Genomic DNA, 15,991 nt, shown 5'->3' on the forward strand with positions numbered 1-15,991 from the left:
CTCCTTAAGCGCAAGTGTGTTTTCCTGGTTTCGTATGCATTTTTAGAGCAACATTTTAATTCTCTGAATTAGATTTAAAAAACACTTCTCATTTATAAATATCAGGAGTTTGTAAATTGGTTCTTCTGTTGGCACACTGCACACGCTCTGTTTGTGATTAAATTATGAAAACGAAGAATAAAGACCTGCACGCACACGCGCACACACACACGCGCGCGCACGCGCACACACACACACACACACACACACACGCTCTGCATGTCTTGAGAATAGAATTGATCATAACCATGCAATGCAATGACAGGGACACTGTTACTTTGTGGAAAACCAGTGAGTCAGTAAAGATTTGTCTCATCATTATAAAGGTAGTAAATTGCACGTTTTTATTTTATTTAGAATTATGAGATTATAGAATTTATAGAGCAGTCAAAATGAACGTGTTAACGCATGTGATTAATTAAAGTTTAATGTGTTAATTTTTCTTAATCACGATTAACATATTTACCATTAATACAGCATAAACCAGCATAAACACTGGTTGAAAGGGCAAAACCTTTGCGATGTGTCCACACGGAGTCCTTAGACACTGATGTACACACCACAAACACACATGGCAGTGATTCGGTGTCAGTGATAAAGTGATGGGGAAAGGAGCTCTTAACGCTATTTGTTGTAAAACACAATCCTAGATGGAAGGATTTTGATAGAAATTAAGTATTTTTCAGCCTAAGCAAGGCACATTTGAATTACCACAGAAGAATGCCAAATCTTAACAATCACCAAAAGCCAGAAAAATACATTTTGTCTGCAAGTGCTTTTCATGTAGAGTTCAAAGTGGCATTTGACACTGGCGCTGATGCCCTGACGTGAATCATGAACGCGGCTTAAAAATTGCTGTAACAAAGCAGATAGCCGCAGCCTGCCAGCTGATTAATATTGTGGAGGTAGAGAGTTTCAGAGATTTAATGCCCATTGCAATGAATATGCAACCTATGTAGGGACTAGTTTTTTGAATTAGTCAAACCCCTCTCTTAGACATTGGTAAACGTTAAATGTTACTTGAATTGGTGATATTTCAGTGCATTTCATTATACTATGGAAGGCTTTGTTTGGAAAATCTTAATAAAGCATTATATTGTTACATATATTTTCGACTTCTTTCCTAAGAAGGAAATAAATGCATTTTGACAGGAAAATAAGTATATATAGAGTCAAATTTCAGCACTTTCAGAATCTGTGATTTATCATGATTAACTACAAACAATTTTGCGATATTCGCAATTAAACATTTTAATTGAATGACAGCACATAAAATAAATACAAAATCTGAATCAGGCACCAAAAATCTTGGTGAATTGTTGAAAATCATTGAAATGATCCATCCAAACAAAGTGATTAAATAAAATGAGAAAATGGAATGGAAAAACGTTACTCTTTAAGCAACACTGGCTAGTATACGAATAATCTGTGCTGAGTAACCCATGTACACTAGTATGTAAAGTCAGTAATCTGGCATCTACAGACAGACTTCTATGAAATGAAAACACTCATAAATAGGGCTGGACAACCCAGACTCCAAATGAAATGGACTGGATGTCATTATGTTTGGTGAGAGCCCTGTTGTCATCTCTCGCACCTGTAGGCTGCCGGAGCTCGTGGAACACCACTACATCCAGTGGGTTGTTGAGATGCTGAGCCAGCATTGCAACATCATGCCCCGTCAGCCGGTTTACACTGTAGATGGCCTCATCCTCCAGATCTGTCCAGTACACCCGGTCCTATAGGGACAAATAGGAAGTGAGTACTGCACAAGCAAGAGCCATTCTTATTTCTACAGCACCTTATATTTGTCATTTTTGCTCCACTAGCAGCACCAAAATGGAATTACAAATATATCAAGAAAAGTTTCAAGACAAGTTTTGATGTTGGCTTGACAAAGCCCTGCCTGAAAATATATAGTAAAATAGGATAAGCCTTTAAAAGTCTTGAAGTTTGAAGGTTATATGGGCATTATGTAGGTTCCACACTGGATGGATAAACCAGCAAATACTGTCATTGTGCAAGGCTACTCTATTGTGGAACACTGAATGACCAAAACAGATATGCAGAGCAAAAAAACAACAACAACAAAAAAACAATTTGCTAGGAAATTGCAATAAATAAAATATTTTATTTATTTCCGTGTGATACAGGACACTAAAAAGGAGGGAGCTCTCGTAAGAACTCCTGTGTGAAAATGATTTTGGATCACAAAGGTTTTTCATCAGTATAATTAAAGCTCAAGGCTCTATCTCCACTTTGTATCTTCCACCTACATGAGCCTGAAAGCACATGATCCACTGTCTGACAATACTGCTTTCAACATTCTCCCCGCTTCTACGTTTTTCTACCTTCCTCTGATCAGTCCTTATCAGTCGCTACAGAAATATTGCAAATGTGCATGGAGAGATGGGTTGTTACTATGACAACCTGAGAATCATCTCCTTTTCAAACTGATGTAGAAATTGATAAGAAAGTTCAGTGAAGTGAGTTTGAGGGGGTTGGGGATGGTTTTAAGTAAACAAAAGAGAAAGACCAGATGGAGATTAACAGGAGAAGGGTGCACAGAGAAGATAGCGAGGACTGAGGATGCTCAAGGGGTTAGCTGGCTCTTACAGTATTACAGGATGTTTACAGAGCTGAGCCATTTGGAAAGGTCAGGCTGTTGAATCCCAGTAGAGCTCCATCAAGTACTTCTGCTGGTGGCAGATGATCTGTAGTACTCCTTACCTGCACTATATTCCTTTTAAAGTCTGCCGCATTGCAGACATCATCCATAGCACAGGTAAAGAGGCCACAAATCTAGATAACTTCTTTAATCTATGACACAAAAGGCTAGCATCTAAAACCCTTGTCTGAATTTTGTAGTACTTGATTAAGGGTAGCATCCTAATTAAAACTTTTCATCTTTGTCTGTACTTCATTTTGGAAGAAATAACTATTCCTATAGGAGAGATTTGTCTTGGACATCTTTAATCCTGCCCACTACCTACTGAATAGTGCAAAGGTGCACTGAAAAGTCATGGAGAAATATTGGCCGTTGGTCAAGGAATGGAAGATGTTGGTCTGCTTTATGAGATAGGGCCTTAAGTTTACACATAATCTGAATGTGACAAAGTATTTTGCAAGCTGGTTCGGCATAAGATGGCTGCAGAGTAAAATGTGGACAATTACATTTTTCAATCCCCATTTCGACTAATGTGTGCATGAATGAACTCTTGCCACACCCCCTTTAGTATCTTCAATTTAATTTATTTGTCATGTTTGTTATGTGTGTTTTGCACAGGAACGTGCCAAGATGCAATCCGTGTGTGAGAGAGTATGGGAAAGAGGCTACATGTAAGTGAAGTGTTTATGAGAAAAAATAAAATTCATAGATGTACAAAAAAAAAAAATAAATAAATAAATAAAAAAATCGACATAGTATAATGTCTAAAGCCACAATTGATACCGGGTCGATTTTTTTTTTTTTTTAAATGGTTATATTTTATAACAATTTTATAAAAAAAAAAAAAAATCTGAATTTATTTTTTTATGTGTATTTTGATAGTCTTGACAAAGTCACAAATTTTGGTTCCCATTCTAAAAACTATGTTATATTAAAAATGATCTTCCTCTCCTGGGTCAAAAATGACCCGAACACAATAGGAGGGTTAAAGGTAAATGGAGTCTGTTACAAAACTGTTCAGTCAGAGTAATCAATATATATCCCACAAAGTTGCCCAGTGTCCAATGATGTCTTCTCCAATTAACTTCACAAAGTGGTAAATGGTAAATGGTCTGCACTTATATAGCGCTTTTATAACCTTAGCACTATTCAAAGCGCTTTACACTGCCTCTCATTCACCCATTCACACACACATTCACACAACAATGACAGCAGAGCTGTCATGCAAGGTGCTAGCCTGCCATTGGGAGCAACTTGGTGTTCAGTGTCTTGCCCAAGGACACTTCAGCATGTGGAGTCGTGTGGGCTGGGAATCAAACCACCAACCCTGCGATTAGTGGACAAAACGGCTTTCAAGTTAAAATTTGAATTTCAAATATTCGTTGAATTAAAAAAAAAAAAAGCACATTCGAATGCAAAAACCATGCATTCGAATTTTAGGTGTATCAGGAGGCGCACGAGCCATGATCATGATGTAGCTGATGCGGTTTGTTTTTGTTAGCCTATCCAGTTCAACCCATTAGATGCGGCACGGCTGCATTGATAATTTGAAAAATGGTAAAAAAGAGAGTGAGGAATCGTAGTCGGAGAGGATCTTACTTACACCAATACATCTTAAAAGTGCTGTGAGGCGCTTCTTCGGTTTGTGGAGTATCGAAGGTTAGATTGTTGACAAAACCAATGTCATTTGTAAGTTGTGTAAGAAACCGCTGCTATATCACTACACAACTTCTAACTTGTAGTTAGATGCAGTCTTCTCATCCCGAAGAGTTTTCTCGAGAATGTCATGATGAGGGGCCATTATTAAACAAACAAAAACGCTCAGCCCTTGCTGCAGATCAAGTGGACCGTCAGGTGTTTTTGACAAACAATATGTAGATGTATGAGTGAGTGGATAGTTTCAGAATAACAGTTCGCCATTTTGTGATAACATAATACATTACGCTGTCTGTTGAAGCACGTTTTCTCATATTACTGATGCTCTTCCACTTATATGCACTTTTGTTACCTTAATTTCCTTGCGTGCACATTTAGGAAATTGTATTTGATCTATGAACGATTGTTTAAAAGGTTATGCACTTTAAACAAAGTCATAACATTTAATTTCAATAAAAAATGCTTACTCAATGCGATGCTTGATTTAGATTATATTTGCTCATTGCACTCACTTGCGCTTTCTTGAGGGCTTAGGAGACAATACAGTACTTTTTTCCTCTAACATAATGTCTTTAGAATTCAAATATAATTCAAATATTACTATTGTTTAAGTAAGAAATTCGAATTGAGTTTTTCAGCCATTTTGACAGCCCTAGTGGACAACCTGCTCAACCACCTGAGCCACAGCCGCCCCCTTCATAATAACAAATTTCATAATAAAGCGTTAATTTACTGCTTAAATATTTATTATGTAAATGTTGATATAAAACGAGAAATCCTCGAAAACCATCATCTAGTAATTTCTAAATCGAATGAACTTTTGCACACTTTTGAATGATCAACTCTCAAAATGAAAACTTTTTAACTAACACAAAGACACTAGACTATAATTGTAATTTGAGCTGCCAGAACTAAAGATTTTCAGAAAGATAATGCATCAACATTATAAATACAATCATATATCGATACATGACCAGATTCCTTTTTGCATCAATACCTGCTTGTATCATCATTCATTTATGTGTATTTACATGATCAATTCGAAGATAGAAAAAGCCAATGATGGATGAATAGATAGATAAATAATATAGAAAAATAATAGCTCATTGGAAATGACAACACCACAAAATTGTAAGATCGGCACGACTGTGTTCTTTAAAGATAATCTTCATTAAAAACATGTCTACATTCCTTTAGCACATCTACACACCTGAAGGACAGTGATGGAATGTCTTAAACTGGAGGCACCTATCAATAACACCTGTGCCTTATTTCTCTGAAGCTTTAAAATCTAAGTGAAGAACTTAAGCAGTAGTTTTGGAGCAGCCTCAAGGGTTCTGCAGCAATGTGGCGGTTCATTTCCCATGTGCTCTGGACAAAGAATGAAGAAAACACATTATTTCCATTTTCTAGGACTTGGCTCCTGGGTGTCCCCTCACTGAGCTGGCTCATTGGCCTGAGGAAGGGCATTAGGTGATCTATAGCCAGGGCTGGGTCCTGCCTTCAGGTTACTCAAGGAGCTGCCAAAGTATAAAGCTTTTTAATTTGCCATTTATTTTACAAATTGTAATTGCCATTACAAATTGCGATTGTCGAATTGAACTTATACATGTCTTCAGGCCTGTTCTTGAAAACACAAGTGTTATTTTATTAATTTGCTTACCTCAAACAAAGTGAGGGCAAAGGGATGACCTAGATGATCCATTGAGGAGAGTAAGACTCTGCGGTTGTCTCCGTTCAGGTCCACACTGGAGATCAAATGAAGTTTGGAGTCTACCCAGTAAAGTCGCCTGCTGGACAAGTCTGCAAGAATAAAACTTTTAAGGAAACAGAAATGTAGTGCTTCAATTATTTAATAATCTTTTCATTAATACAGACGAAGGTGGTTGAAATGACATTTCAAGCTGTGACCACAGTGTCGAAGACTATTTTAAACAGCAATTCTCTAATTCTTGTATACATTTTATGTGTTTTATGCGCAACAGTGCATGCCCACTTTTCAGCCGTCTGGATTCCAGAAGTATTTTTCCCATTTATTTTTTGCATAAGCATTTCATAAAATCCTCCATAAAAGAGTTGTAGGCCACACAGTTGTAAGAATATTAAAAACTTTGTTTTGAGGCTAAAAAGTATTTGAAAATCAGACAAAAAGAAAAAGGTACAAGACTGTGTACATACCGCCTTTCACGAGGGCAAAAACTACAATCCCATGAAGCACTGAAAATAACGTCATTATGAATGAAACTATATAAAACTACTGATTTTAGAGTGTTGATTATAAGTATTTAAACAATATATTATATGTTTATTGGAAAATATTCATTCATGTACAAATATATATATACAAGTAGTTTAAGGGTGAAGGGAGACTGACTCATTTGTCTCATTAACAATGTGTCAGGGAAGAAGGCGGTCGCTCCTGGGCACGATTTGCAGACTATTACCATGGGTAATGTAGTTGTTTTCCAAGAACTCTGTTAGCCAACATGATTTTTAAACAATTAATTAAAACTAACGAAGGCTTCAACTGAAGCATATTCCTTCGATGAACATCCTCGGAGCTCACAGTAGGTCTGTCTTTAAAGTTTTATAAGTCATTGTTGAATATCAATTAGTCATTGGAAAAACAATAATGAGATTTTTACTTCCGGAACCAGACTGTTGTTCTCTATTGAGAGACATTTTAACCTAAAATCTTGACCAATTTTATTTATTATGTTCATCCATGTTATTTGACAGATACCCAAGAATATTACGTGTTCCGGAGATGACATAAAGGAGAAACTGTCTGTTCTGACACTGAATATATTCGGACATAGAAATTATCAGAATGAAATGACAATGATTATTCATATTTCAAAATTCATGACAGTACCACTGAAAGCACAAACAAATGACAAAAACCAACACGGTGTACTTCAAACTCTCTTAGGTTTAAAGGTTACTTGCTTTTTTCCTATTCAAAATTGTTTTGGCTTCCAAACAGATACACAATTCCACTCTTTTGTCAATAACGTTTTTCCTATCCATCTAACATAACTGCTTTTTCAAAGGGCTTTCATCTAAAGCGAACCAGAGAAATGATGAAAATATTGACAATGTTGCTTGAGCAATTCCATTCAGTTTTTACTAAACTGACGGGTGATTGATGAGAAACATTGACAGTGAATGATTCAAAGCCCTGCTGGCCACAGGAGGCTTCATTATTAACACTCTTTCTTTTCCTTCTGCTACCCTTTTTCATTTTTTTTTCTTTCATATTGTTTTTCTCATTCTCTTATATGGTTGGTTGATGTCTTTCTCAATTGTAATGATCAGTTCAAGTAACTTGGCAAACATAGTTACCTGCTGTCTTGCTTTTTGGTATGATATTCTTTGTTTGCTTTCTGCTTCTTTTTCTTTTATCTGCTGTCTTTTCTGCTATTATCCTGTGTCAGTTTTTGCCACTTTGACAAGATTTTAAAAAGTGAATATTAAAATATTAAAAAGTAATTAAATTGCTAAACACCACGGCATCTCTTGAATAGAGTATTACCAAGCGCAATCCCGTTGGGCCACTCGATCCTCTCTGAAACCAGAACCTGTCGATCTACTCCGTTCATTCCGGCTTTCTCAATCTTGGCCTGCGTTCCCCAATCTGACCAGTACATGAAACTGAAGGGTAAAAAAAATTATTTTGAGTCATGAAGAAAGCATTCACGTTACCAAGCAAATATGATGCAATTAAGAGGAAAACATTTATTTTCACACTTGGATCATTAAAGGGGTCTTTCAGAGGGGTTTCCAAGAATTTTGGCTTATATGTGAACGCTAAAAATGAACTCGGACTCAGAAAAGAACTGACAGTTTGTCCACTGAAAGGGGTCTGATATTTGTTATTTTAGAGAAGACTCAAGTGTGAACCACACCCAATTCCCCAGACGGCCTTGAAACTGAAAATTCCCTTTACATATCAAAAAGCTGGATGAATATGGTAAATGTATGCTCATTAAAGACAGTCTATAGCTATGGGCCTGTAAGAGTGAAGTGGACACTTCACCCACAGGCAACAATTATCCAGTATGCAGACCTGCTTGAGACTCATTTGCATGTTTCATGCTCCTCTACTTCTGTAGTAAGGTGAAAAGAGTCAGTGGGGGATGGACTCATCATGAGGAACGGTAGGGAAAGAAGAACTTATAGTTATGAAGAGAAGGAACCATTGGTGGGGGTTTTAAAAATCTTGGTTGCCAATGATCATGAAACATACATCATATTTACATCACATTCACATTTTGGGATGAGTTCAACAGAAAATACAATGTTGTATGGTAAAATGACACTTTGCCTGCTGAACCCCAGCTTAAACAAGCCAAAGTTGGTTTTGCTGGTTTTAGCTGGTATTGCAGGTCCCCCTATCCTGGCAAATCAGTTTTTTAACGGGATTAGCTGCTCAGCCAGCTGATCTCCAACCCTTCTAAAGGGCTTTTCACAATTAACAAATTTTTTGCATCCCTCTGTGCTGGTTTAAAATAGTTTTCTATGTAAACATGCTCTAGACATTGTCTTTGACCTCAGACTCACCTTTTTAAGATGCAGTGTTAAAAGGATTCCATTCCATTCGTTGCACTGCATCTTGTTTTTTGTTTTTTAATGCAAGAATGCAATCGGTTTAAACACCCTATAACCAACTTAACAGACCAGCCTAACCCACTTAGCCATACTGGGAGACCAGCTAACCACCTTAGGCTGGTTATAGTTGATTTTTCATCAAGAAAAATACCGCAGAGAGAAACCTGCATGTTTTCTCTAAGCAATTTCAAATCAAATCAAATCAAATCACTTTATTGTCACACTACCAAGTACACAAGTGCAACAGTAGGTGAAATTCTTGTGTGCAGTTCTGAGCAACATAGCAGTCATGACAGTGACGAGACATATACTCACTCATTTCACTTGTCTTCTGACAATAAAAAAAACATTATATCCATTCTAGTGCTCTCAGTGGATTAATTTTTTTATTGTGATTAATTGCATAATTTTTTTCCAGTTAAAAATTTTCAATTGCAAAAACTATTGAAATCTGACAATTTATATACTTCTTTTCCTGCATTTATTTCCATTTTAGGAAATAAAACAAAAAATATGTCACAATATAATGCTTTATTAAGATTTTACGAACAAAGCCTTCTACAGTATAAAGACAGAAATGCCCTAAAATAACACCAATTCAAGTAAAATGTAATGTTTCACAAAGTCTAAGTGGGCATTAAATCTCTTAAACTCTCATCCTCCACAATATTAATCTGCCGGAAGACTGTGGCTATCCACTTAGATACAGACAAAAATGTCTAATTTTGCATTTTGGTGGTTGTTAAGACTTGACGTGCTTCTGTGGTAATTAAAATGTACATAGGCTGAAAAATACATGATTTCTATCACAAGTCCCCGCTTGGCTTGTTTTGTACATCAAATAGCATTAAGAGGTCCTTTCTCCATAATTTTTTCTACTGACACGGAAGCGCTGTTTTGTATGTTTGTGCTGTGTATGTCAGTGTAATGACTCTGGGCGGACACATTACAAAAGTTCTATCCTTCCAACCAGTGTTTATGCTGATTTATGCCGTATTAACGATACATGCATTAATCGCATTTAAGAAAAATGTATGCATTAAACATTTTAAATTAAATTAATCACATGTGTTAACACATTAATTCTGACAGCTCTAATACTTACCCTTGTCTTGGGTCTACAGCGATTGCTCGTGGTTCAATGAGCTCAGTGTCAATCAACACCTTCCTCTTCTTGCCATCGCCAGTTGCAACAGAGATAATCTTGTGCCCAGAGTCGGTCCAGTAGATGTTCTTATGGACCCAGTCAACTGCTAAGCCCTCTGGGGATTGAAGTGCAGTGTCGATGAGTGTGATCTGTTGAGAAGAATCGCTGGCTTTGTTGATATATGCACTGTCGAGGAAAAAAACACACAAATTAATTGTACATCCACAGCTTTTAAGCAGATGTTATACATCTACTTATAAACAATCACAAGTTGCTTAAAGCATCTGCCAGATTCATGGTGAATAAGCACACCTCAAATAGTTGACACGTCCATCTGTTGTTAATGTATACATAGACAGCAAAGTGAAGAAACATCTGTGTGAAAAAGTATTTCTCAAAGAACAGTCGTAGGACAACATGGCCCAGATCTGTTTTTAGAAACCGAACACAACATCAATATTAAAAGTAGGAGGGCAAATCCTTCTATGCAGTATATTTTAAAGTCCCCATTATACACTGATCAGCCACAACATTGAACCATCTGCCTAATATTGTGCAGGTCCCCTCGTGCCACCAAACAGCGCCAACCTGCATCTCAGAATAGCTTTCCGAGATGATAATCTTCTCACCACAATTGTACAGAGCGGTTATCTGAGATCGAAAAACATCCGAGAGTGATGGGAGTGGGAGTGATGAGAGTGGTCAACAGAGAATGGCCAGACTGGTTAGAACTGACAAAGTCTACGGTAACTCAGATAACTGGTCTGTACAATTGTGGTGAGAAGAATATCATATATATTGTTTTGGTAGAACGAGGGAGACCTATACAATATTATGCAGGTGATTTTAATGTTGTGGATGATCGGTGTATACATGTGATGTTCTGTGGTATTAGTTCCAACCTGTTTGATAAAATTACAGAAATTGGAATGATAATGTCTAAATATATATATATTATTTTTTTTAAATATTCAAATGATTTTTTACTTATATTTCCTTAGATTACAACACCAGTATACACATTTTTAAAGCCCAAAATATACTGCATAACAAGAATGACCAAGGTGTGATTGACCTTTGACATTTGATTCACGTTACAGACTTAGACTAACCTTATGAAATAGCATTCATAACAAAGCTACAAATCACTTTAGTGTCACCTGTCAATGATGATGAGCGGGTGGGTTTGGGTCAACACCTGATAATGTTTCACTTGCAGTCATGTAACTGAGAGTGTTAATGCTGCTCCAACAGCCACAAAAATGCGCCCATTTCCACTTATAAGACCAAGACTATGAAACAATCTCAAAGTGGATCGTAAGTGAAGATAATGATGGATTTGATGATGGGGTAGAAGATAATGATTCTACACTTAAATAATAGTGGCAAAAATGATGATAAGACGTTGAATATAAATTGACGTCAAATCACACAATGGCAGGTTCTCATTTTAATTATAATGATAATAATACAAGTTAACTTACAAATGTTTCATACGATAAGTAAAGGACCACTGCTGCAGACAAAATAAATAAATAAATAAATTCCAGGTACATGAGGTAATTAAAGTACTCACTCAATTAAAGCCCACTTTCTGTGTGACAAAACACAAGACAATCACAGATAATGAAAACATATTTGATGTTTAATATATAATGATATACCAAAGCTGTGTAGAGCTGGGTTTTCAACCAATGTGATTTCACTTTGAGTGGGGGTTCTCAGAGCATTGAGACAGAAAAACGGAAGCAAGTGACCAACAAAATGTCCTGTCACTTTGCGCTTGGTAAGGAAACGGTGTAGCAAGTTAAAGTAAATCAAATCAAACCAAACCATCTATAAAATCACAAACCACATGGTGTTTTGTGGTCAAGCCAGGATCAAACAATTATGTATTAGATCAGCAAGAGCAACAGATTGTCTCTTTGATTGCCTCTAAAATCTAAATAACAGCAGTAACCTTTGGTCATATTGACCCAAAATTATGCTTATTGGAACAAATCAAAGCAATGAAAACAACATTAATCTATAAATCTTGAAGCTTTTACATTTACTGCATGGTTTCAAACAAACAAAAAAAAAAAAGTAATTTTGAGCTATCATGCTGGTGATCAAAGATTTACTATGTAAACAACTTCTAACTGACAGCAACGGTCAGATAAATAACCAGAAAACCCACAAAAACTGACAGATCAAAGATGCTTTAAGCAGTCTTAAGGAGTTTTGAAATGTGCTACAATTACACAGCAATGTCCATCATTGCCAGTTTCAGCTGTCAACTGACATCTTGCATTGTATCAACTGACAATATAATACACATAATATGCTTACTTTTTGTCAATCAATGTGCAGTCTAATACCTTTGCAATAGCTACTTTATGTGCACAATAGTAAAGGGGTACCCTTATACTCTATTTCTTAATTTTTAACCATGTTTGTTCATCTAATATTGTCTATGTATTATTATGTATACTGTGTATATTGCGTTACATTGTGTATCTAGTTTATATATGTAGACTTCAAATTTTTCTGTATTTATTGAATTATGTGGTTCACTATTTCTGTAACAGCACTAGATGCAGCACAATGCATAATGACATGCATCTTATTCAATTTTCGTGAAAGCGTTAAGCACAAGTGGAAGTGTGCGGGAGTGCTTGCGCCTTCTGTGGGTGTATGAACGCAGTTGATGTGCAAAAGAATGCAAGTCCATATTCAGGGTTGGGAGGGTTACTTTTGAAATGTATTCCAATACAGATTACATATACATTTATGCATTTGGCAGACACTTTTATCCAAAGCGACTTACAGAGCCCTTATAACAGGGACAATCCCCCCGGAGCAACCTGGAGTTAAGTGCCTTGCTCAAGGACACAATGGTGGTGGCTGTGGGGATCGAACAGACAACCTTCTGCTTAACAGTTTAGTGCTTTAGCCCACTATGCCACCACCACTCCATGGCAAGAATACATACAGAATGCATGCTATAAAAATTAATTTGTAACATATTCCGTTAGGTTACGCAAGGTCAGTAACGTATTCGATCTTGTTGTTCGAAGGATTTTAAGACATTTTTACAGGAAAACAATACAAAAATTATCATCAAGAATATGATTTTTGCCCTAATATCAAAGGTCATACTAGAAAAAAAAAAAAGAAATTCAACATGAATTTTGGGCTGTCGATTTAACACCTTAAGTCAGTGCGATTAATAATAAAAAAATTAATGTCCCCAGACCGTAATAAGGAAAAATCCTGAGAAATGCAAGCTTGTAGTACCACCTGTTTACTCCAGAGGGCACTAAGTGAAATTTCAGCTGTATGAGCAATGCGTTGTTTATACAGTGAAGAAAACACTTCAGTAGGCAGAACACCACAAACATGCGTTACATTCTTGCATTCAAAACACTTGGAGTGCAAATGCAAACTAAGGGATCTCAAAATGTGTTTAAAGATTGAGTATTAAACTATATTTAACTTGACACAGTGACCGAAACATATTAGATTTATGACACAACGCACCAGAGACGCTGCAAAAGCATGTCTGATGCAGGTGTAAATTGACGGGTTCTTAAACAAGCCCTCATAATAAATCTCCAACTGACTGATAAATTCACTTGTGAAATGGATTGCTGTGAACTGTATGCCAATGATTGACTTATGATCAATATTATGGTATTAAACAATACATTGTATTCTAAAGCCACATTTTGTATGGTCTTATCAATGATTAACTCTTCTGCCACAAGAATATAATGCATTTTAATTGTCTGAATATTTTTTATTTTATATATATATATATATATATATATATATATATATATATATATATATATATATATATATTTAAAGATAACTATGCATAATTATTTCATCATTATATATTGAATTATTGTTATATGAGGGGCTTTCTCAGCAAATATTTGTATATGCGATTAATTAATCGGGACACCATTTAATTAATTAGATAAAACATTTTAATCGATTGACAGCCCTAAAAAAATATGATCATGTAAAAGTTAAATTAGCGTAAAGCTGCCAATTTACACAAGATTTATTTCTATTTCTTCTGCTCCATACTTCTCTGTCTGCTCGTATGAAAGTAACACATCATAAGAAAGTGTTTCACTGCTGTTCAAATGCACTTTGTGCTTTTTATATGTATAAATGTTTTCCATCTGAAAGAACTAAATATTAAATTAAACAAATGTCAATAAAATGCAAAGTAATCTCTTCAGTAATCAAAACACTTTTTGAATGTAACTGTATTCTATTTACCAATGATTAAAATTGTAACTGTAGTGGAATACAGTTAATTATATTTTGTATTTGAAATATGTAATCCTGTTACATGTATTCCGTAACTCCCCAACACTGTCCATATTTTAATTCTTTTAATGCATTGCATACAGCCCATTTACACTATATATTTCTTATGAATGTGCTATCTTTGTTTATAATGCCGGATCTTGACAGGAAATAAAATGAAGCCTATAATAGGATGCAGATGGCGCAATTACCTTAGAATTAAATTGCACTTGACCCAGCCCATTAGCTCTTTGCTTTGTTTGTCGAATTTGCCAGACAATGGTGTCATGTCCTGGTGCTAAACTAGATCAAACATATTGTTTTATTTATGCTGATATCACCGCACAAATCGGTGAGGCAGAAACAGCAGCAGCACGTTGTCATTAACGTCATCCTCACCCAGCCGACGCAGTGCATGATCACATGCACAGCAAGATGCTCATAACTACCAAAACCAGCTTATTTAAATAACGCAACCTGCAATTACATGGGACGGTTTATTATTTCCTGTTTTTGATATTGAAATGTAACAGGTATGAGCATACTACTTGTGCACATTGGATAAGCCAGTAAGAACACTGGTAAAGTTCCAATGTGAAGAGGACAAAAAACTATGTGTGCCAATCAATTTTTGCCAGAGGTCAGAGGTCAGTTTTTTTTCTCTCCACTAGAGTTTTTTATCTTTTTCATCTTTAGCTTGCTCAATGTTATTGCAAATGTCAGACACTGTTGAGTCATTTAAGATCCATCCATCCATCCATCCATCGTCAACCACTTATCCTGTGTACAGGGTCACGGGGGGCTGGAGCCTATCCCAGCTAACATTGGGCGAAAGGCGGGGGACACCCTGGACAGGTCGCCAGTCCATCGCAGGGCCACACATAGACAGACATACACTCACACTCACCTCCACATCCACATCCACACCTAGGGCAATTTTTTTTGGAGACACCAATTAACCTAGCCTGCATGTCTTTTGGATGGTGGGAGGAAGCCGGAGTACCCGGAGAGAACCCACGCAGACACGGGGAGAACATGCAAACTCCACACAGAAAGGCCGGGGCAACCAGGGTTTGAACCCACAACCTTCTTGCTGTGAGGCGACAGTGCTAACCGCTGCACCACCGTGCCACCCGTCATTTAAGATATAAAATATATTTATGATGAATCCTTGAATAAGTTCAAGTGAAAAACATTTGTGTGCACTGTTTTAAAAAAAATAATTGTATCGTATCGTGAGGCTTCTGCATCGTATCGTTAAATTTGTATATTGCTGCTTGCCTGTCTGTCTGTCTGTCTGTCTGTCTACACTGTTATATCAGTTTGTTTATATCACAGAAACCACCATTCTTTAATTCACATCACTCTCTTCCAGGGACCACATACAGTACATATACCGTATTAAACTCAATGCAGACAAGCAAAAGCATTTCCTCTATTCTTCTGAGTGCTCTACTGAGGAGTTTATAAAGTGATAGTGAATTGTCGTACCCTAACATGAGTAATAGTGAGCATTGTTGTAGGAGGTAAATTATGGCAAGCATATGGTGTAGTTGAGATGA

The 15,991-nt window shown here is 36.4% G+C and overlaps 1 protein-coding gene across 1 annotated transcript in view; it reads right to left on the minus strand.

Moving 5' to 3' along the window:
- lrp8 (low density lipoprotein receptor-related protein 8, apolipoprotein e receptor) overlaps positions 1–15,991 on the minus strand; it is a 221,455-nt gene that overhangs the window by 13,124 nt on the left and 192,340 nt on the right. Inside the window, exons 10-13 of the mRNA XM_052131165.1 lie at positions 10,080–10,307; positions 7,899–8,017; positions 6,027–6,166; positions 1,637–1,778 (exon numbers count right to left, since the gene is read on the minus strand). Coding sequence (XP_051987125.1) covers positions 1,637–1,778; positions 6,027–6,166; positions 7,899–8,017; positions 10,080–10,307 — 629 coding nt within the window. The remainder of the gene's footprint in view (positions 1–1,636; positions 1,779–6,026; positions 6,167–7,898; positions 8,018–10,079; positions 10,308–15,991) is intronic.

The sequence above is a fragment of the Xyrauchen texanus genome, chromosome 7 (genome assembly GCF_025860055.1).
Source record: "Xyrauchen texanus isolate HMW12.3.18 chromosome 7, RBS_HiC_50CHRs, whole genome shotgun sequence".
NCBI lineage: Eukaryota > Metazoa > Chordata > Actinopteri > Cypriniformes > Catostomidae > Xyrauchen > Xyrauchen texanus.